Source organism: Heterocephalus glaber, unplaced genomic scaffold (genome assembly GCF_053883595.1).
Source record: "Heterocephalus glaber isolate CG9 unplaced genomic scaffold, H.glaber_assembly_v1.0 deba00001531, whole genome shotgun sequence".
Lineage (NCBI taxonomy): Eukaryota > Metazoa > Chordata > Mammalia > Rodentia > Bathyergidae > Heterocephalus > Heterocephalus glaber.
The window spans coordinates 23,120,585-23,143,679 of record NW_028258329.1 but is presented as its reverse complement, the minus strand read 5'-3'; the positions used below and the strand labels follow the sequence as shown (position 1 = coordinate 23,143,679).

General features: G+C 49.0%; 1 protein-coding gene across 13 annotated transcripts in view; it reads left to right on the top strand.

Moving 5' to 3' along the window:
* The window catches only part of Arnt2 (aryl hydrocarbon receptor nuclear translocator 2), a 153,139-nt gene that overhangs the window by 38,230 nt on the left and 91,814 nt on the right, over positions 1-23,095 (top strand). For 9 of the 13 annotated variants that reach the window (XM_087188464.1, XM_087188468.1, XM_087188472.1 and 6 more), the window contains 2 exons: positions 9,829-9,943; positions 15,870-15,917. In XM_087188464.1, the coding sequence (XP_087044590.1) occupies positions 9,829-9,943; positions 15,870-15,917 (163 nt within the window). Of the gene's footprint in view, positions 1-931; positions 1,003-9,828; positions 9,944-15,869; positions 15,918-23,095 lie in introns of those variants that run through there. The other 4 variants (XM_087188466.1, XM_087188474.1, XM_087188469.1 and 1 more) reach the window with 2 other exon arrangements.

Here is a 23,095-nt window from a genome sequence, read left to right as displayed (position 1 = left end):
CCCCAGTACAGTAGGAAATGCAGCTTGGGGTGGGGGAGATATTTGCACTGGGGTCTGGCTGCTGTGGATGCAGATGTTTCTGTCTTTCTGTGCACTTGCCCCTGGTTATCAGCAGGGACCTGAGCTGAGCGACGTTTACAGCAGGTGCATTTGAGGTGGGGGCTTACAGCTAGGGTAAAGGGCCAGAAAGCCAGGGTGGGACATGAGCAGGAAATCTCCTGAGTGGGTCTGCTCACAAATTCCGGAGCAGTCAAAGGAATGTGTTTTGGGAAGAGTGTCTTTTATACTGTTCTCATTTCTGCTGTGTTGTCACTGAGGTCTGTTTGGGTTAGCACAGGTGTGTGGCCTCCTCCAGGAAGCCTTCTTGGGTCCCCAGGCATCTCCAGTCTCTCCAGCAGGCACTCGCAGCGTGAGATCACCCAGCCACATGTCTGCATCACACCGGTCTCAGACTGATCCTTCTGTCCCTAACTGTGCAGCTTTAGCACAGCCCTTGGCTTCAAATAAAAGCCTCGCAGATGCTGCTCGTAGCCCAGACAGGCCCGCTTTCTTGTGGTAGCCTCCCCAAAGGGGAGAAATGTCTTATCAGCTGCAGTTCTTAGTTGGAGAACAGATGGAGAAACTGAGTCCGGTGGTTATGAAGTGAGGACCAGAGCAGGCTCCTGTGGGCTGTGTCCCTTGGGATATAGGGAGGGGAAAGGCTGCACGCTCATACCTCTACCTGCTGCCTCACCCCAGCACCAGCCTGGGCACAGGGGAGGTGGACACAGGCAGTGGCACACCCTGCTATTCTCCCTGCTCTAGACTTCTTTCCCTGCGCAGAAGAGGAGGATCAGGAGACCAGGGTGTTTTAGAATTTTCCCTTTTTGGGTCCTGACGCTGACACGCTGTTATTCTGAGGCGGTGATGTCATCATCTCCTTCCTCTTTAGGGCTCTACCATTCCTGCTGTGCCATCTCTTACCTGGGCAGCTGTGACTGTCATTCCTTCAGGGAAGCACAGGTACGGTGTGAATGAGCCCTGGTGGCCAGGGCTGCCCGGGGGCTCAATAACAGGCATTCTGAAAAGTGATATTGGTGCTGAGTCTGAACAGCTGAGGAGAGAGCTGGGTGAAGAGAGGAGAGAGTTTTCTTGCCAGAGGACAGAGGATGTGCAAAGGCCCTGGGATGGGGTTGGTGGGGGAATATGGTGTGTTCAATAGACTAGTGGGGCAGTGTGGCTGGAGCCTGGGGTGGGGGTGTGTGGGCAGCACCCTGGCGAAACAGGGACTGGGTGACTGGCACAGGGAGCTCTGCACTGAGAGTCAAGAACAGGAGAGGACTTAGGGCTGGCCTTGTGCCCTCTGGGAGGGCATAGCAGGAAGACTGGGTGGCATGAGGCAGGCCAGCAGCAGGGCCCAGGTGGGGAGACTGTTGGAGGTGATAGTGGACCTAGAGCAGCGTTGGGGGTCACCCACAGAGATGGAGTAGATGCCATGGGCCTGGGTGAGAGAGGAGGCTGTGCAGGCTGCCTGGGGTCCACGAGCAGAGCCACAGTGGCTGAGGGGACTGGAGGAGAAAGACAGGCAGGAAACCAGGATAGAGGCTCGAAGCAGAAAGGCGGGAGCAGCTGGGGATGAACACTGGACACAGACGTGGCCCTGTGATGATGGCAGTTCTCTAGTGGGCAACAGGCCCAGAGGGGCAGCTCTGGGTGGGGACAGATTGCTTGGTCCCTGTCCCACATGGTGCTCATGCAAAGGAGAGCCCCTCGTCTGTGCTCAGGGTGGGTGTGAATGTGTGGGTTGGGATGTGTCATTCTCTGTCACCACCCCCATCGCTGAGTGTCCCCCCTGCTCCTGTCCTGTCCTGTGGAGCCTGACTTGAACCTGGCCAGACTCTGCCTGACTCTCCCACTGGGCGCTGGAGCAAAGAGGGGAACTTCTCGGTGCCCTCTGAGGATGGGAGGCTGTGGGGTCCCTGAGGAGATGAGGTAGGTGCCCCTTCCTGCTCAGGGAAGCCCTCAGTGGGTAGGAGAAGTGTCCGGTCCAGGGAGGGTGTGCATGTGTGAGGTGAGTGTGAGGTGTGTGTGTGTGTGTGTATGTGTTGTATGTGTGGTGTGTATGTTGGTGTGTGGTGTGTGTAGGTGTGTGTATTTATTTGTTTGTGTGTGAAGCCCTGAGAGATGGCTAGGGGTGGAGGCTGAGCAGTGAGGAGGAGACTCCCAGCTCAGCACTGCTGTACCCCGGGGCTGAGACCTGGCCTGTGACCTGCCTCCCCTGTGTGGTTTGGCTGAGCCCCAGAGCAGCAGAGAGGCAGCCCAGGGGTGCAGCATCTGCTCTGGGCCCTCGGCCACAGCATTCCCCAGGTCCGGGAAGGGTGCTACCTTCCTGCACCCCTATGAAGCAGAGCCAGAAAAACAAAATCAGAAGCGACTCCATTCATCAAGGTAAGAAAGTAACAGTAGGCGTGTGTGCGCCTCTTCACCCCACAGACACATGTGCCTGCTTTTCTGGGCATCAGACCGATCCTTTGATCACTTTCATCCTCATGACTGCAGAATGTCTGGACTGCTACTATCCCATTTTATAAATAGGAAACTGAGGCACAGGGCCATTATGTGCACAGGGGCTATGTAAACATCACACACATGCATGCACATACACGCATGCACACACATGCACACAAATGCACACAATGTCTGTTTAGAAAGACATGCTTTTTAAAGAGAAAAGTAATAGGGGAGAGGGAAAATTACTTTTCCCAAACATCACAAATAAATGATCTTCCATCCCACAATAACTGTGTTTCCCTTGATAATAGATGAAGCACCTGAAGTTCGGTAGCTTGCCCATGATGCATAGTTAGATGGAGAGATTGCTGAGCAGGAGCATTTCCTGTGCATGGTGCAGCTTCCATCCAGGCTGTGAGGGAGTCTCAGTGTTAAGGGGATCCCTTGTTTTACTGGAGTGGGGTCTGCTGGGCCACCTAGCCTTGCCCAGGCATCATGAGGGATGGAGGTCCTCCAGTGGGTGGGACCTCTGTGAGATGCTGCTGTACCATCCTTGCTGTGCGGCCAAGCCACGGTGTGACCTGGCCCTGGGGAGTGCCTGAGTCACATTTGCCTCACGGGTGGGTGGATGTAAAGCCCAGTGAGGAGGGTAGCAAGTGCCTGGGACTCAGGTGGCTCCTGGGTCATGAATCACCTCTCTTTTGCTGTGACAGAATACCTGAGAAAAACAGTATAAAGCAGGAGAGGTCTGTTTTGGCTCAAGGTTTCAGAGGTTAGTCCATGGCTGGCTCTGGTGCTTTGGCCCCGAGTAAGGCAGGGCGTCACGGCAGCGGTCATGTGTGGTGGAGGAGGAGGGGCCAGGGATGAGTTACACCCTTCTTGGGTGTGTCCTGGGTGACCCACTCCTCCTGTTTGGCCACTTCCTAGTTTCCACCGCCTCCCCACAGGCTATTCGGTTATGCACTAGCAGTGGATTAACCTGGTCTCGGGAGATTGGAGCAATCACAGCCCAATCACTTCCCCAAGGCCCCTTCTCTGGACCCTGTGCCTTGGACAGCAAGCCTTCCACACACATTTTGTAACCAAACCGTAGCAGCACTCACATGAATCTTGATGTAGACCAAAATTTATCCTTGTGTGAAGCCAGTCCATTCTGATGTTGGACACTCCTGTTACTAAGTGTTTCCCCTTCCTCTGCTTCTAGCTCCTCATTCATTACTTTTGGCTACCCAGCTACATATGCTGTCTACTGTGCCTTCTATGTGAAACAGCTTGGAAATATTTATTATACTATTTGTGATCGTTCTATTAACACATCACTAATTAACATTAAAATAATACATGACCCTTTGGGAAAAAACTCTAGGATAATCAAAAAAGAAAAAGAACTTTTGGGAGAAAATAAACCACCCATAATTTTTGAAATAGTTATGTTTAACACATTAGTGTACTTTTACCTGCTAGCCTGTCTTTTTTTCTGTGCATAACACACACACACACACACACCCCCTCTCCATATCGTCCTTGGACCCTCCTGTGGGGCCTGAACCCTTTAGTATGTCTTGATTTGTCCTGCCAAGCTGTCCTCCAAAGAAAGCTGTCTTCTTTTTTTTTTTAATTTTAACTATAATAATTTTACTGTTCTCTATGAACTTAATAGCATTTGTGGTTGAATTTCACCTTAGCTGCCACAGTTTTTCATAACATCCCTAATGTTTGTACGTAGTATAGTAGAAAATTCACCTGCCACTGAATTTTACTTTAGTGTAATTCTGTTTCACCGCCCCCCCCCCCACAACAGGCACTGGGGATTGAACCCTCGGGGCATCTTCCTGTACCCCAGCTTCCTGGTGTGACAGTGGCCAGTGCTCACTCTGTGGCGACCTGAGCTGTCCTCCCTGGGGGGATTTGAGGTGCCCAGCCTGTGGCGATTTCCTCCTATACAGTGCACTGGTCAGGTTGCCCTTTTTTGTTTCTGTGTGAAATTCTGCTCTGGAGCAATCCCGCAGGCTGACTGTTTGTTGGTTCCAGCTTCATTGTTCCACTTGGTCCCAGGCCCTGCCTCTGAGGATGTCGCCTCTGACCTGGCCAGGGACCTCCCTCTGGCTGCCTCCCCTGGGTGGAAACCCCCGGGCTCTGCATATGTGTATCAGTCAGAGGGGAGCTGTGGGGTTGGGAAGGGGAGGGCCCCACTGGCACATGGGCACGGACAATGGAGGAGGGAAAGTGTGTCTTACTTTTGTGTGAATTTTAAAACCAACATTAGAGAAAATATTTAACCTTTAAGGTGAATCTCAGCCTCATATAATGCATCTTCCTTTTCATTTATTTAGTATGTAGAATAACTATTGTAGTTACCAACATGGCATTCAGTAAAATGGGACAGCCATTGCTTATATAAACTTTAAAAAGCAGACAGAACAGATTCCTTGGCAGCCCAAAGAATGTCTGTCTTAAACCTGCAGCTCCTTCCAGTGAAACTCAAGGACCATGCAGGCCACTTACCTTTGCCATAATTGTACTTCTAATTACTGTCAATTGAGTGTTTATTTTATTCCAGGTTCTGTGTTAAGCTAATTTTTAAAACAACCCTGTGAGGCAGTTGTCATGAACATTTACCGATGGCTGAGTCACTCCAGTAGCCAGGAAGAGCTCAAGCTGTGATTTCAGTCAGACCTTTGACTGCAAAGTCCCTGGTGTGACCCCCCCACCCCGTCACAGGCCTTTATTACTGACTATTGCTTGGAATATTCTAGACGATGAAATAAGACACGAAAATGAAATTAAACCTGTAACTATTGAAAGGGGAAAAATAATGTTATTATATTGTAGTCGATAGCATTTGGGAACTTAGAAAATCTGGAGGACTTTATGAAATTATTAGCATAAATAAAATATTAGATGATCAGACGAAGGAGTTCTTATTCATCCTCAAGAAAATGTTTTTGGTGAAATGGCAGGAAACTTACAATGACCCAAGAGACTCTTTAATGAGACCTGAATATTTCAAAAGGATAATTCACAGAGCAGGGAGGACGGGAAGGGCAACACCTGTGAGCTGCTGGTCACATCAATTGATCAGTCTTTGTAGCTACCTTTCAGCTAGGAAAATATCCAGGAAGAAAGATCCCAACCATAATACAAATGCGACATCACAGCCCAGTGACACAAAGTACCTAAAAATAAGCCAAACAAGAAACTCTGGGAACCTACATGATGAAAACAAAAAACTATAACTTAGTCAGGACTCCCTTCTAGCCTTTGGGATATGTCACTTGGTGGTTGGAAATTGACAATGTTGTAAAATCTCAGCATCCCCTCAAAATTAATTCATAGGTTCCAGAAAAACAATTTCAATGGTGTTAAATTTTATGTCCTTTTTTTTTTCTTTTGGTACCAGGGATCAAACTCCAGACCTTGTGCTTTCAAGGCAGGTGGCGGAACCACTGAGCTAAATCCCCGGCCCTTAAACTTTATATCTTAAACCAAATCAAAATTTAAATGGAAGAATGTATCAGAAATAAGTGCAAAGAATTCTGAGGGAAGATTAGAGAAACTTTCATCACTAAACATGCTATAAAATATGATATGAGAGCAAGGATAGCTAACAAGATAATTGACAAATAGTCTAGAAACAGACACTTTTTATGCATAAATATTAGGAATGAGGGAGCATCAAAAACTTATAGAGAAAAAAGACTCCTGAATAAATGGAATTGGGACAATTGATCTTGTCTTCTTAAAACTTTCTCTAGTATTAAAAAAAATCCGCCTGAAGGTTGGAGACATAGCTCAGTGGTAGAACATTTGCCTGGCATGCATGAGACCCTGGCTTATGTCTCCAGGACCACAAAACAAAACAAAATCTTTCAACATGAAAAACAACCAACAGGTTGGAAATATTTTCAGAAAATATGACATTGCTCTAATTTAGTATAAGAAAGAATCATACAGTTAGGCAGGGAAGCTACTCTGGATCTCAGTAGAGGAGTGAGCAGAACACCACAAATGTAGTGTGTTAGTTACTTTGCTTGTTGCTGAGACAAAATACCCTACATCTAAAGTTAAAGGGGAAAAGGTTTATTTAGCTTACAGTTCATAGAGGTTTCACTCCATAGTTGGCTGGCTCCAACGCAGGCTGGCAGAGCTGCAACAGTTTATAGTGGACAGACAGTAGCAAAGCAACAAGATACCTTAACAGCCTCTTTCTGCCCCTTTTTATCCTATTCAGACTACTTAGGTCAGGCAGCACTCATGCCCTTAATCCTAGTGCTCTCAGGCCTAGCCCAACCTTGAATTGGTCACATACTAGATTCAGCCACCTCTGAAAAGCCATGAGGTTTTTGAGGGACATCTGAACACAAGTCGTAACTTGTAGTTTATGAAAGAAGCAACAAAACCTGAGCGAGCCAAACCTCAGGAAGTACTGTGTGATGGTGTGGACATGGGGACCTGCCATCCCTCTGATAGTGCCCATTTTGTCCCTCTGGTCGGGTGCGCTAAGCCTTTCGTTTTCAGATTAGCTGGTATCGTCTGTGCATTAAGCTCATTTGTTCCCCTTCCTGGATCCCAGAGCCCTGGCTTCATGGCACATGAGATCACATGCAAACACTGTGCTTCTCTCTGAGCTCATTATGTCACAGGCAATGTAAAAGCTCTCCAAGATAGGCACTCCTGTGTCCATCTGTCAGCTTGCACATGGTCTTTGTCCCTGGCTGGGAAGCCACTGGGGTCTGCACAGTGGGATGGGTCAGAAGAGGCTGGCTATGGGCTGCTCTTTGGCCAAGCAGGCAGCTTACACAGAGAGAGCAGCCAGAGAGATGTGGAGATAACCTCAGGATGGGCCTGTCCCCCTGCCAGTTGTGGTCACCTAACCCCTCTTCTCCTGAGCCCTGCATGTCTGAGGAAAGGATTGGATCCTCAATATCACCCCTCCCTTGCAGTGCCAGCAGAGGTATTGGGAAGCTTTACCTTCTGCAGCTTGTATAAAAAACAATTGGCATTTTTGTTTCCCAAAAATAAAATTCAGTACACATTGCACATTGCCTTCCACCTCTGAGCTAGAGCATAATTGGGACAGAGAAGGATGAACATTTCCAGGTGTACAGATGATGGCCAAGATCAATTCTAGTCTGAAATTTTCTTGACTCAGAGGTGAAGGTGAAGTAGTTGGCTTAAAACTTGGTGTCGCATGCCTATCCTCCCAGCAATTGAGAGGCTGAGGCAGAAACGCTATGAATTTCAGGTCAACCTGGCTACACAGTGAGTTCAGAGCCAGCCTGAACTACATTGTGAGACCCTGCCTCAAAAAAACCCCAAAAAACAAAAAAAAAATACTGAAACTAATGTTGTGTGGAGCTTTAGCTCAGCAGGTAATAAATTTTAAGTTTCCACAGTTAGAGACATTTTTGATGCACTGAGTCAATCAGAATTAAACTTCTTTATAGAAGACTTCTTGGTTCATTTTTTTTTGCTCAAATTCTTTTATTGGTACATGTTAGGTATACAATACATTTCCATTTGTCATTGGGTGCTTGTGTCTGTACGTGATGTATCTTGGTTCTTATTTTTTCCTCATTACCTGTGTGCCCTTCACCCCTCCACCCTTCCCTATTTACATACTTCGTTTCCATTTTTTTTTTCTTTTCTCATGATTTTTCCTTTCCATTTTTTCCTTTTCCCCTCTCCTCCCACCACCCCTACCCCTTTGGACCTTTTCCTGTTTCAAAGTATCAATTATTAGTTATTAATCCTTTTAATCCTTATTTACACTCTCAGTTTAAAGCCAGGTTGGTCTCTCCAAGAAAGAGGCTACGAGAACAGCTTTTTCCTGACTCCAGGGTTTGGCCCCATGGAACCCTTTTTCCCGGAGGACCCTAAGAGACTGCTGTTTCCTTTAGGAAGTGGTGACTTTCATTTCCACTCCTGTTTGTTCTAGCAGTGATTGTGCCCTTCATCTTTGGAACTTTATATGTTTTAGCCTCCATTTAAAAAAAATAGATAAATGCTTATCAGAAGCGTGCAAATGGTGAGGCTGTCGGGTCACCATTCCTACTCTCTGGCTGTTATGAGCTCAGCACAGTGCTTGGCTAAGGGGAGAGAATGGCTGTCAAAAGGGAACTTTCTCCTTGAGCATTTCTCATTGTGTGGAGTGCTTAAAAACAAAATGGTAACGTTTGCAAAGCTTTGTGAACATTGCAGAGAGGCCGAGTTAGGGTTTTGTTTATTAGTGTTGGAAAACTCTTCCAGGAGTTGTGAGTGGAAGAGTTCAAGCTGACCTTTGATGTGTTTATTAGACGTGGTATCTTTGGACCTCACTGTGGACAGCTGTGTCCCATGACTCTGGCTCTGCTGGGAGGAAAGGGCAGGAGCCGCACATCATGCTGCACCGCCGGCATCCTGGGCTTGCAGCGCCATGTTGTCTTTAATAGGGTGGTTTCTTTGAAACCAGGATGCTTTACATGGCCTCAGGGAGCTTCCTTGTTGCCCAGGATGCACAGGAAATGTGCCCTCATCTGAACCACCTTCTTCCTCTCTAGTATTTGTCATCCTGGTGAGGGAGAGCCAGGGGCCTGGGTCCCTCTTGGTCCCTGGCTCACCGTGCTGCCTGGCCTGATGCTTTCAGAACCCCAGACCTCACTGTCGTTGTCATGCACGGGGAGCCAGGCAGGGCTTCTGAGTCCTGAGTTCTGTGTGGGGGCCAGCTTTTTCCTTGAGCAGTGTCGGGGCAGGGCAGAGCATCAGCAGTGCTACTGCAGGGCTGTGACACCTGGGGAGGCTGCACCAGTGGTTGGCACCAGTGGCAGCTCCCCTGGGTTCCTAACCATCTTACCTGCTTCCAGGTGACCCTGAGGCAGAAGTCCTTGGGGAGAGCTGCCATGCTGCACTAGTTCTTCCTTCTTCCTTCATTTCCTTTCTTTTCTTTTCTCTTTCTTTCTTTCTTTCTTTCTTTCTTTCTTTCTTTCTTTCTTTCTTTCTTTCTTTCTTTCTTTCTCTCTTTCTTGGTACTGGGGATCGAACTCAGGTCCTTGTGCTTGCAAGGCAGGCATGGTGCCACTGAGCTAAATCCCCAGCCCTACACTAGTTCTTTCTAATGGCTGATTCGAGCATTAAGTTCGGGAGTTCTGCCTGGAAATGTCCTTTTGGAGGAGAAAAGCAGTGCCCAGAGAAGGAAGAAGGGTCCACCTGAGCCCTGTACTGGGTGATAGCTGAGCAGCTGCAGTACCCTGGCCTTGCGCTCCCCTCCAAGGAGTGCTACCAGGACCCCAGGGCAGCTTTCTTGCTTGTTACTGGGTTTTTCTGGCACTGATAAAAGCTCTTATCTTTGCTGACTTCCAGAAATGGCTTCTGACATACCTGGATCAGTGACGTTGCCTGTTGCCCCCATGGCGGCCTCTGGACAGGTGAGGATGGCCGGGCCCATGCCTGCCCGAGGAGGAAAACGGCGTTCTGGGTAAGCAGCCTCCACTTCCAGGAACTGGACTTAGTCAATGTTGTGCAATGTCCTTGACCTGTTAGGAAAATATTGTTTTTCCCTCTCTTGCAGAAGAAAGACTCAGCAGTTTCCATCTTGTTTAGATTTTGCAAGATTTCTAAATAGGCACATGATTTTCTTCTAAGTGTTGGGGCCTTGGCACCTTGCTGGGACTTCGGTTTGCTTGTCTCTGTGGTGAGAATGTGCTCTCTGGGCGTCTCTCTGAGGGGAGGGACTTACCTCTGGCCCTGGGCACTCAGGCCCGCTGTGCAGCTGAGTTCCAGCACTGGGCTGGAAAGGCTCCACCCAGGGCCTCCTTTCTTCTGGAAGGTGCCTGACTTTTTATAGAATGGGCTGAAGCACCTCAAGGCCAGGCTGTTTGTTGCAGGATGCTGCTCAGCTCCCGTGGCTGCTGACAAGTGGTGTAGTGTGTACTGGTTCTGATGAGGCCAGGCAGACTGCCACTCGGGCAGTTGGAACCGGATGCTGCCTCTACTAGATAACATCTGTCTCTATACAGAGAATTAAAACCAAAATGAACAGCTAAAATCCTGCAGGAAAAGCAGAACTGGCATTTTCAGACTCAATATACCCCTAGCCCGGTTCCCTACTGAGTCCATTTTATTTTTAATGACATATTTGATAAACACAGTTTCTTGTGCAGTTGAATAACTGCCCTTTTAATGCAATTTCTGATAACAAAGGGCTCCTGTGACTGCAGCTGTCCAAGTAGAGTAGAACACTCTTCTCACAGCCGAGCCCTGGGGTGCACGCAGGGCCCAGGGCATGGGGAAGGTGCTTTACCACCCAACTATACCCCGGGCCTACTTTTTAGTGGTCCAGCATTTTCAGCTTGAGAGAATCTTAAACAAGCGTGATTCTTAAAGGGGACAGAGGCAGGGGAAAGGTAAGCATCAGCACGTAGGATGGAGGGAGGGAGGATGCAAAAGCTGCCCAGCATCGGATTTTAGGTAATAAACAACTGATGTGTGTAGTGTCATCTTTGAAGGAGGCTCTGAGATTTCATAGACATTGAGAGGGTTGGAAGGGCTGCAGAACTGAGTGCAGTGGTCCTGCCAGTGTGCCTCGACCCAGCACACTGGCTCTGCTGCCGATGCAGCTGTCCTCTGCCTATGTTGTCACTTCCCCCATGGTAGGGCCAGTGGAACTGATGTGGGTCATGCTGGCGCCCAGGCGGAGCACCTCAGCTCAGGGGTAATAAAAGCTGTAGCTTGCCACTGGGGCTCACTGCAAAGCATATTTCCCATTTTAACCTGCTATACTTGCTGAGCATTAAAGCTCAGCAGAGTCTGGGATCTTACAAGAATGTGTGTGTGTGGTGTCCACATATAATTATTATAAGCGTTATGTACTCTGACTTGCAGTCAGGGGAAACTGCCCCTTCTCCTGTGAGTTGGTCTGTGCACAAGATCTGGCAGAGAGACCCTGAGGCAGAGCTCAGCATTCCAGGCTGCTGGAGCAAGGAGGCAAAACTTCAAAAGTGAGAGTTGGAGTGGAATGGGAACACCTGCTGTCATAGCACCCAATGGGGAGAGCCAGCATGGTGCCTTTGACCTTGACCCCTGGGGGCCTATCCTCCCAGTTTGGGTCCCACCCTCACCCAGGCAGATGAAGGAGCAAGTTAACCAAGGCTCTATTTGCTAAGCCTGTGTGATTTAGGGATTCATCCCATGTCTAAGCATGGGAACAGCTGTTTTTACAGAGCTATTTCCATAGTAATTCTTGCATCTGACATTTTTATATGTTTTGCTGGAATTCTTCTATCAAGTTCACCATTGCTCTGGTGGAGCCTATTGGTAATAATCTCAGCTACTTCCTAAACACCTAGCTCAGGGCACAAGAGACCCAAGTGGGGGCCATAGTCATCAAAAAGATAACCCTGCAGCAGAGCTGGCACCACCTGCTGTCCCTCTCATTGGCATGGTGGACCCCAGTCTCTTCTTCTCTCCCAAGATTGTGGGGTACACTTGGGGAGATGCAGGGAGAAAGAAGTACCATAGACAATGACCTCCCCTCCTGCCAACCTCCTTGCTGGGGCTCTGCTCTCTGGCCTGGTTGGCTGGCAGAGAGATGGCTCAAGTTTTCAGGACAATCACCCATCCTGCTGTAGCGTTTCAAAGCCAGGTAGAACTGACTCTCAAGGACTTTGAATCCCCCTGGCTGCACTTGGCCCAGAACCGAGATCCTTTCTGTGCCCTCCTGGCCTCCCCTGTAACTGTCCCAGTGAGCCGGGCCTCTCCTGGCAGCTGCAACACAGGTGGGATTCCGAGGGCTCAGATTTGTCCCACCATGATTCCTTGTGAGGAGAAATGGGCTGCAGCAAGTCACTGAGATGCACTCTCTTGTTGCCTCCCTGATCCCAGTGAGGGGTGGTCCACAGGCCACAAGCTCCATGCCTCTAGGGTTAGGGGAAGCAGTAGTGTTGGTGACCCCTGTTGGGGTTGGAGGGTTTGGCTGAGGACAGGGATGTACCAGTTTGTTCTGTAGCCCTGGAGCCCTATTCTGGTCTCAGATGTCCTTGCTGAAGGACAGACTCTGTGTGCCCAGAGACCACGTCCCCTCTGACACCTATGGCTGCAAGTGGATTTATGTAAGCAGATGTCACTAGGCTGGCATTTATACCCAGACTGGGGGTCCAGGCTCAGAGGGAGAGCGTTTTCCACACCCTGGTCATGTGGTTTTTTTGGCAGGGGATTCGGGCCATGGTGGCTGGACCCATCTGACAGGCACGGCCTTTTACCTTTTCTCTTTAGAGCCTGAGGTGACCTGGCCTGATGACTTCCCTTTGATGGGGCACTGTTATTATTTCACAACTGCTGGTAGGAGATTGGCATCCCCCAGCTATAACTGGCAGCATGCTCAGAAATGCCTGTCCTGTCTGTGGTGAGCCCCAGCAGTGCTGTGACAGGACAGTGAGGTTGGGGGGTCCTGCTCACCTAGTAAATGCTCTTATGTCACCTGCTCACTGCCCTGGGTTCTTTAATGTGAATACAGTAGGGGTGGGAGTCATATTTTCATTTCTTCTTTATTATCCAGATGTTTCAGTACAGTAGAGACACATACAAGATGTAAAACAAAGGTTGATTTACTTAGGCTTTTTATAGCAGAAGAAATAAGCATAGCTTATTGTAGGCATATTTAAAATAGAGTTGGGCAGGTGACAGAGACCCACAGGTGGTGTCGTTGCAAGTGTTGCTCTGAGAGATACTTTGTGTCCTTGGACTTGTAACATCTCACCCCTCTGCAACCTCTGTTACTAGGGATTGAACTCAGGGCCTTCACACTGAGCTCTATATCCTTGGACCATTTATTTTTTCTTTTTAGAAAAGGTCTCATTAAGTCACTAAATTGCCCAAGCTCGGCTCAAAGTTGCAGTCTTCCTGTCTTGACTTCTTGAATGCTGGGATTACAGGTGTGTGTCTCCGAACCTTGGCTACATTTTTTGGCTGTGTTGCAGATAATCCGGTGAGACTGTTTTGGGGTGGGGTGAGCTATCCTGATGATTTGACAATCACATGGGTCCTGATTTATCTCCTAACTTGGTTCCCATGTTGCGCTTTTTCCATGTACTAAATCTGATGCTGCACACTAGAGTTACGTACAGACACAGGGGTGGCACAGATCAGAGCTCCTAATTTTACATAGACAAATCCTGGTTCTCAGGTTCTCGGTGGACTTCAGACTTCCTGGGTCTATCCTGACCTGGCCAAGCTGAGACCCCGGCACACAGCACATTTTCCCATAGGTCTCTGCTAAAACGAGGTGACCAGGTGTCCTGGTTTACAAGAGTCTCTCAGTTTTAGCATTGAAGTCTTGAGTCCCAGGATCACTTCAGTCCCTGGAAAATGGGGACAATTGGTCACCCTAAACATCCCAAGGATGTGCAAGCCAACAAGGGAGGATTACAGGAGCCTGATGATCACATTCACTGTCAACCTGAGCTGAAAGGAATTTTAAAGATAACCACGTATCTCATGCCTATCAGAGGTTTTGATAAATACTTGCATGAGCTCTTCGAAATTTTTGCAGTGCTGCTTTTTAACACTGACATGTTATTGATGTGGGCAGCGTTACTGCTCTTCCTCACTGTGAACACTGGGTGGCAGTGTGACTCTGGTGCTGCAGAACGCCCATGAATTTGGTTACAGTGTTTTTGGTGGTTAACTCCCAGATGTAATTTCCAGGAAGGCCAGGTGAGGGCTTGGTAATTATGCAAAATATTTATGGATTTGCTTCATTTTAAAATTTATGCACTCAGCTCCCACTTGTCCGCAACACAGAAAATTCTGCGGCCAGCATCTAGAGCCTGTTTTCCAAGTTTCAAAGTGGGATGCATGTCTGGTGCTGGGAAATGGTCTTTGCCTGTTCTTCCCCTTCCCTCTCCCTTTCCTGCCCACCTCCCCTTCCTTTTGTGCAGAGGTATTTCTGTCATCATTACAGCCATCTTTTCCAACTATCTGACTCCTTTCGTTGTTATTCTTAGCAGTTAGGACCACACCCTTGTCTCAGAACTATGGGCCCAAGTTGACAGGGTTCCATCCGGTGGTGCTGAACAAACTCATGCCCAGATTAGAACTCTGGCTGCACTGCACATTTAACAAGACACAGACAAGCGAAAGATACTGTTTATAAAGGAAAATATTCCTTTGCCTTAGCTGGTCCCAGTCCTGAGGTCCTCCAGGTTACCCCAAAGCCTGGTGCATATGGTTTGTCTCATCAGGGGCCTCCTGGGGGTGCTTACGCACAAAGGAGAGGGCTCTTCCTCTGCCACCTGGCCATTTCCAGTGGCCTGGAGGCTGGTGCCTTCTTCAAGTCACTTTTAGCCACTAAAGTCCTGCCCTTATGTCTAGAGCATGTGCTGACCAGACACCAGAGCTGTGTGTAGTTGTGAGTTCTCTGTTTTTAGGATGAGCTGCTCAGACCCAGAGTTTCTCAGTCAGGCAGGGCAGAGTCCTTCCAACTTGGATCCCTTGGGATTGGTCCCCACATCGTCGTCCATCAGGAATTCCCACACCCTGGTTATCCAGGAGAACCAAAGCAACTGTCCTTTTCTCATTTTCTTCCCCCAAAGACTCTGGGGTCATTTGATGCCAATGAAGTCCCCTCTCTACCCTGACACCTTCAGTGGTACTATTAGATGATATTAAAGAGGCTTAGTGCTTTTGAGAGGCAGAGTTTGGGTTGTTAATTAAGTTTCCATCAAGACCGTGTTTAACGTTTATATAGAAAGGCCCAGTAAAGTGGAAAGCTGAGTAATCATTTGGTGAGCTTTAACAAGCAGACAACCAACTTGAATGACGCAGGGGACAGCCATGTTCCCCTATTACTTTGCTCCTGGACTTTATAGGACGATGACCTTAAATGTCCTTTTCATTGAGACTCAAGACCTGCCAAGTTTCCCCCAGCACAAGCACGACCAGTAGAATATTTGCTGTTCCTTGCTATCTCTTCATCACCCTTAAAACTTCTGGTTTTCAAAATCCCTTAAGCTTGTTTAGTCTGTTAAGGTACGTAAAAATAAGAGGTAAGAAAGAAAGTGTCAATGTAGAATAAATGACGTGGAGCAGGCAGGTTTCCCCAAAGACGGTAGGAGAAAGAGCTCTCACGTCTCCAACACACAGCCTTAGCAATCTATGGGTGGCCTGTGTAGGGTTCTGGGGACAAGGTGGTGGATAGCTAAGTATACACAACCATGCAGTTACTCGCACTCACACTGAGGACCTTTCCTGTCTCGAAGCTGAGTGGTGACTGTAGAGTGAGTTACTGCCTTTAGCACTGCCCAAGAGTTGAGCATGATGGAAGCTGGTGGACGGAACAGAGCTCTCCTGATTCCCATGTTCTGTCTGCCCAGAACCACTGCTCACTTGTGACCTTGACTTTGCAGAATGGACTTCGATGATGAAGATGGTGAAGGGCCCAGTAAATTTTCAAGGTAAGTTTGTTTCACTTTCCTTAAAGAAGTCAGTACCCATTGCTCACATCACCGGATCTCACAGAGTTGGTGTCTTTTGTCACCGGGAGAGTCATTGCCCGAAGTGGGGTCCCCCTGGTCATCCCTCATCCCGTGCCAGTGGTTGGCCCAGTGGCAGCCAGCTCTTAGCAACCCTGCTGTGTCCCAGCCTAAATGACCACAGGTTAAGTAATGAGTTCTTAATTGTCTTTGCTTTTTAGTTAAACAATGACTACCACTGTTATGAATCCTTTTGAAAAGATAGACCTGGATTTCGAGTTTAGGAAAAACTAAAAGATGAGTCCTCTTTCTTTATCCATTAAGTTTATTGGTAAATTGTAGGTATAAAATACAGTTACATTCATCATTGGGAATTGTACCTTTACATGATGCATCTTGGTTCTTATTTTTTCCCCATTCCCTGCCCTCCCTTCACCCCCTCCACCCTTCCCTATTTACAGAGACTTTGTTTCCATTTTTTTCCTTTTCTCATATTTTTTCTTTTCCCTTCTTTCCTTTCCCCTACCCCTCCCACTTCCCCTACTCCTTTAGACCTTTTCTTCCTATTTCACATTATCAATTATACATTTTGATCCTTACGCTCATGCCAGAAAAACTATTTGGTATTTACACATGTGTATCCTATTAATTTCACTTAAGAGTATGGCCTCAGTGTGCATCCACTTAGCTATAAATGTCTCTCAGCCAAGATGAGTCTTCTTTTTCTACCATGTAAAATAAAGAGAAACGTGAGAGACATGGGTGGCCCTGCTCTGGGCTCCGGACACAGAGTTGGTTTTGAGTCCCTAAGAGTGCATTACTCCCTGGCCGCCTGACAGCCCATGGGCTGGGTCTGTAGGGCCCTCCTTGCTGAGGGGACCTGGGCCATAGGTGCCATTGATGTTATTTATAAATGTTCAGGACACAAAGGATAAGGTGGACCCAACCCCGAGGCTCTTTTCTCCCTCTTTGGTTTGTTTTGTGTAATGCATGTCAGGAAGCGTGGCAGTGTTACAAGGAAGGCACAAGTCCTCCCATCGCTCCTAGCAGAATGTGCGCCCATTACTCATGGAAGGGCCTTGATGTTCCTCCCCACCACCCAAGCCTCCCAGCCTTGTTGCTGATGAACTCGAAAACATGCTGCAGGTGCTGCCTGCTTTCCTCCTGTATCCATACCGCCCTGTCTGGACTGACCGCCCGAGTTGTTTAAGCTGGTTTTGAGAAGAGCGCTGTCTACACTGAGCCTTGGGCCCACTGCAAAACTCGCTTGCTCTTCCCCAGGGAGTTGGCTTTGCGTCTTGGCTTTTTTCGCTCATAACCAAACTAGCTGTGAATTAAACACTTTTCCTCACAAGTCCAAGAAGGCTGACCCTTATTATTCTTCAGGGATTCCATAGTGAACTTCTTGTCATTCCATAAATGTTTCCCCCAGGAATGTGTCCATCCATTTTCCAGCCTCACTTTGGGTGAAACAGGAGAGAGGAGATGGGCCTCATTTCAATCACTAACAGCCTTGGGGTTTCTAATCAAAACAAGACGTGGGGTTCAGCAACAAAAGCACGTACTGTTCTCCCTTGGTGCAGACAGGACCTGGCCTGGGCATCCCCGGTTTCTGAGGATGTGTCTTAGAGGCAGAGAGTGCTGTGTTCCCAGAGAGGAGTTAGCCTTGGAAATGAGGGCCCAGTCTCCCCACCCTGGCTGGCTCTTGCCGTACACAGCCTCCCTTTATAAAGAAACAATGGCTTCGGTTCCTCTGTGTCAAAAATCACCCTTGAGATGACAGTTCTCAGCCTGTCAACCTCAGGAAATGATGATCCCAGAATCTCAGGACATAAAGAGGAAGAGAGATGAAGAGTGACATTTGCTTGACGTTGAATATCTGTGTCAGTGATGAAATAACTAACCAGAGGGACAAAGAGCTCCTTGTCCGGTGCTCAAGCACTAAGAAATAGAAACGCTGTGTCACTCCTGATCTGTGAGCCTGTGGGGGAGTCACGTCTTACACAGCTCCTCTGAACCACATCGTTTCCCTTCACGTTAAACACAGGAGGAAGTTGGGACTCGCTTCCAGCCCCAGCTCCTATGGGTTGAGCCCCTAGGTCCCCAAGACCACCTTCCTCCATAACAGTGGCCCCACAGCTGATGGGAGAGGCTGCCAGTGCTTCCTCGGCTTTGCCTGTGGCTGTGGCCTTGTCCAGGGGAGGAGGCTGAGGCTGCACACTGTCCCCATGCATGTCCCCAAGGGAGGCACACCTGGCCAGTCCTGTTTGCTGTCCTCCGCTCACTGTCTGTCAGAGGTTCCCCCTCAGGTGAGGCCCTGGAAGAGATGGAGACTGATGGAAGCCAGAACTCACATCTGCTGTTGGCTCTGACCTGGGCAGTGTGCCGTGTCATGATTCCTGTGTCCTGATGTGTGCTTGGTCAGCTTTCCCAGCTTTCCTTGAGGATGGTCCCAGATTTAAGTGTTCTCTATTTGTCATCATACCTCATGTCTCATCTGAGTTGGGAAATATGGTTGTCAAATAGAAGCTAAGTCATCACCCAAATGGTGTGGTTCCTCCCGATTGCAGCTGGCCCATCATGGCAGGCCCCATAGAACAAAGCAGTAGATATGAAGCTGCCTGCTGCCGCCTCATCTCATGTGTGCACAGGCACAGACATACTTCTGTGCGCACAGACACACATGCGTGCACACACATATATGGACACATAGACATGCATGCATGCACACACACAGACATACACACCTGCATGCAGACACATGGGCACTCCGGGATTCCACCTTTCAGGCCAAGACACACTTAGCCTGCTTCCCCGAATCCCAATGGCTGGGCTTGCATGTTCATGCTGCTTTGGGGCTAGGACCTTCAGGGACAAGACTTTGTCAGCGTTAGACATTTAACCACCCTGGGAGTCACAGGGCCTTCAGGGACAGAACTGATTGCAGTGCACTGAGGACTGATTGGCAGATGAGGGGACGGCACCACACACTGCATGTGGGTGAGACAGGAAGAGGGCATGTGTACTCAGGGAGGAGAACTTTCCAGGTGTGGGAAGCCTTGAGCTCATCTATGCGAGGAGGAGAGGGTGAGCAGAGCCAAAGGTTTGGAAAATTCAGGAATGGCTGGGAGAGACAAGTCCAGAGAGTTGAGGGAGGCAGGGGTGGCTCCAGGCTCCCAAGAGGACCGCTTGTGATCTGAGGTAGAGGAAGGAAACACAGATGCAGGTCAGTGTGAAGATGGTAGGTGAGCTGGAAGTGGAGACAGAAACTCTGATGGTTTTTATTTTCTTGGTTAAGTAGGAATTGGAACCATATGTGGAATATGGTCAAACATTTAATAGTGTGCGTGAGAGGGGAAATCTGGGGTGCCCTGGATCGATTCAAAGGACGCCTACAGAAGTAAAGTCTTTAGGGTCCATTTGAAATTATGGGCCACAAATGTGATTGGCACCATCATGTCCGTCCCCAGTGCCGCCTGGCTGGCTGGATACAGGATCAGACTTTCCACTGTCCCCTGGTTTGGGACGGAGCGGGTGCAGTGAACAGTGAGGTCGTGTGGTTAAGGCATTCATGGGAGGTTCCTGAAGGGACCAAGCTGGAGGTCCGGCTGCCGAGAGAACTGGGAGGAGAAAGCTGAGCTTGTGGGATGAAGGGAGAGGACCAGAGACTGGAAGGGGAATGCAGTCAAGGAAGAGCTCTGACTTAGCAGGAGTCTGAGAGGGCAGGAGGAGCAGGATGTTGTGATGGGACAGAGGTGGCAGCACGGGTGAGGCTGGCTGAGGTCTGGAGGAGCAGCAAGGTCCTAGGAGAAGAGGTGATGAGGAGACAGGGTGAAGTGGGAGCACCTTTTGCCCAGGTTGCGGGGTTGCTGATGGCCAAGACAAGGAGCCTGATGGTGGTAGGGATCCATGGAGCGAGCCTCCCGGGGCAGAAGAGTAGACAAGTAGAGGCCTTCCCTCCAGCTGGGCCTGAGGAATCAGCCACCTTGGGAGTGCTAGGCACTCTCACTCCAGCCTCTTGGGATTCCCTTATCAAGTTCCTGGTCTTCAGAGCAGACAGAAGTAAACTCTGCATACCCGGGAACACTCTGTGCACACTCCAGACAGGGGATGCTCCAGGCAGGAAGTTCCCTGCTGGCCATGATGCTACTGGCCATGGGGCTCCATGGCAGTGGACGCTTATCCCGCCCGTGCTTCCTGCAGGCCCACAGTCTGGAGGGGCCCAGCCGTCTCGATGCACTAAGTGGGGCAGGTCCATATTCCTATATTAGGCTCTCTGGGGCTGATATGTGTTCCCGGGAGCCTCAGGGTGTCTTAATGTGCCTGCAGCTAGGGTCAGCTGACATCCCAGGGCCATTGCCAAGAGTCAAAGTCAAAGAAGCATAATTGACACAGATGTCTTTTAATGCTCGGCTTACATGTTAGGAACAACCAAGAAATCACTCCCAAACTTTAATTCTGGTCAGTGTGTTACCAGCTTGATTTTTGCTGCATTCAGACTCTTACTGTTCTCTTTCTCAAAAGACCCAAAAGGTCCTCCAAGGCATTCCTGTGCCATCACTGTGATTCTGCTCCAGGGTCAGGGGCCCCCTGAAAGCCCCAGTCCCCAGCCCTTGGTGGCTTCCTACCTCCTTTAGGCCCGTGAGACTGCTGCAGGTGACCTCTACCCGCCTATCCCTGGCAAGGTTGGGGCACCCAGTTGTACCTGTCCAAGATTATTCCTCGTGTTTTGTAGGGTTTGGTCTGCGGGCCTCTAAAGACATCGGAAAGCAAAGGTATTCACCACAGGAATGTTTCCACGGAAGGCATCTTTTATTCTTCCATCTCCCGCTTTGATACTTCCCTTTTGGTTCAGTCTAGTATTTAAGCTTGTGGGTTTTTTCCCCTGGCTTTTTAGGTTGTGATGATGTTTGAGTTTTAACCTTTCCACCTCCATTTACCACCCTGCCTTGTCAGTAGGTATAATAGTCAAAACCCTGTTGATAAGGAAAAATATGCAAGATAGGAGTGTCTGCCTGCATAGATCTCTCCCAGCAGAAAGGAAGGTTATCAGTTCCTGCAATTCTTAGTGTACACATCTCAGCTTAGAGAGTTGCTACTTTTGTTTCTAGGTGGGAAAATGCTTAAAGCACTTGTGATGGAGGGTGGATGAGCAGAGATCAGCAAGGATTACCACTTGCTGTTTGACCTTATCTTCACAGTAATGATGTGAAGGACCCTGTAGTCTTTTGCAGCCCTCTCCCTGCCTCCACAGTCGTAAGGATGTGTGTGGTTCCTATGAGCCAGGCAAGGGTTGTGGACCACTTGGGTGGAACTTGATACAATGTAGCCCAAGTGTGCTACAGATTGCTTCAGTGGGTTAGGGTTGGGGTTGGGGCTTGGACACACTGGAATGGGTCATGTTCAGCTACTCTTCTTTTACTGCTGAGAGATTAATTTTGATATGAACTGCTATTTCCTGAATAATACCAGAGGTTTTGCAGAAAAGGGAAGAGATTATTTTCAAAGTCATTAGAAGTCCTAAGCTGTATCTTTGTTTTTTTGTTTTTTGTTTTATTTTTTTTTGGTACTGGGGATCAGAATCAGGTCCTTGCACGTGCGCAGCAGGCAGTGAAACCACTGAGCTAAATCTCCGGCCCTAAGCTATATCTTTGGACTGCCAAGAACTTCCCCCTCTGCAGCCTAAATATCTCTGCCCCCAGTCTCTCCTGGTGTTCCAGCTCTGCATATGGGACCAGGGAGTGCGCTGCAGCTGAGAGCTCTGGGGAGAGCTACAGTAGGCAAGGGCAGGGCTGGGCCTCTCTGGTCCAGGCTCCTGTGCCATGAGTGGAGGAGATCCTTCCTCACAGGTGATTGTGGTGTCAGAGGCAGTGACAGCTGGGAAAGCCTTTGGCAAGAGTAGGGACGCATAGGATGTGTGTCCCCATGGGAATGGTGCTGGGCCTGGCCCTCCGGGGAGGCTCTGGGCCTCTTCAGACTCCTCACTGTGTTTTGGAGGAGACTTGTCTTCAGCAGGACATGGCAGAGGGAGGTGATGGGAGATGCTTCATGCACAGCTGCTCTTGCCCAGGCCACTGGGGCTCTCATTTCAGGATCCCTGGGCTCCTTGATGTGCTTGGGCAGGGCTCCCCACTCTCTCATAGCTTCCTGCCTGCCCTCACCGTCCGGGGCACAGTACATCACACAGGGGTGGTGTCAGCACCAGATCCTGTTCTGTGTCAAGATTTAATCAGGTGGGCCTGGGCTTGCCGCTTTAAGTAGAGTTGGAAAGGAACCCCAAGTTGCTGTGCCTTGCTTTCAACAGCTGTCTTCAGGGTTGGAGCACTGGGTCCTCGACCCAGAGAAGAGTCCTCGACACTGGCAGCTCTGCCCGTGTTCTCCCACTGTCCTTGTTGCTAAGTCCCCCAGTCCTGCTCCCAAGTGTGCAGGGGCTCATTTCTTTATGGATACTGCTCAGCTCCTAACTTGTGTGTGGAGCTCATGCAGCTCACAGACACCAGGTCCACAGGCCCGTCCCTCAAATCGTCCCCTCCTATGAGGAGGAGGTGACCTTGGCCCAGCAAGCATGGTCCCAGAGATTTGCTTTTCTGTTTTCGGAAGGCATTTCCTTCCCCTCTGCCTTTATAGAGGCTGCAGAATGAAACCACACATACATAAATGTATGCCACTGAGGATCAAGCCTTGTTGCCAGGCAACTGGCAGCTTTTAGGTCTTTTGACATTCTTCTGGTAACTCAGTCTTATTTTATAAAAATAGAAAACAGTCAGAGCATTTCCTGGATAAGCCAATTAATACGATCAGGTTGTAAGTACGTCAGCATGTAAATCAGTTGCCCTGGTCTTGTCTTCTTCATGCACTTTATCCTGCACATCAGGTTTCTCAACCACTGTGGTAAATTCCTTCAAATCTGTTTAAGGATCTCACAAAGACTTTTCCCCCTGACATGTTTATGAAGCCAACTGATCCAAGGGATCCAACACCAGCTTTACTGGAAAATAGTATTAGGAGGAAGTGTCCCTCTGGTCCCTTGCTGGAGCGGTTGCCATGGAAACTGGCTGAGAGGTTGGGAATTGTAAGCTTGGGGTCACCATTGAAGGAATTTAAGGGAAGGTCAGATCTGCCTTTTGAGAACTATCAGTTTGGCTGCAATGCCAGGCTTG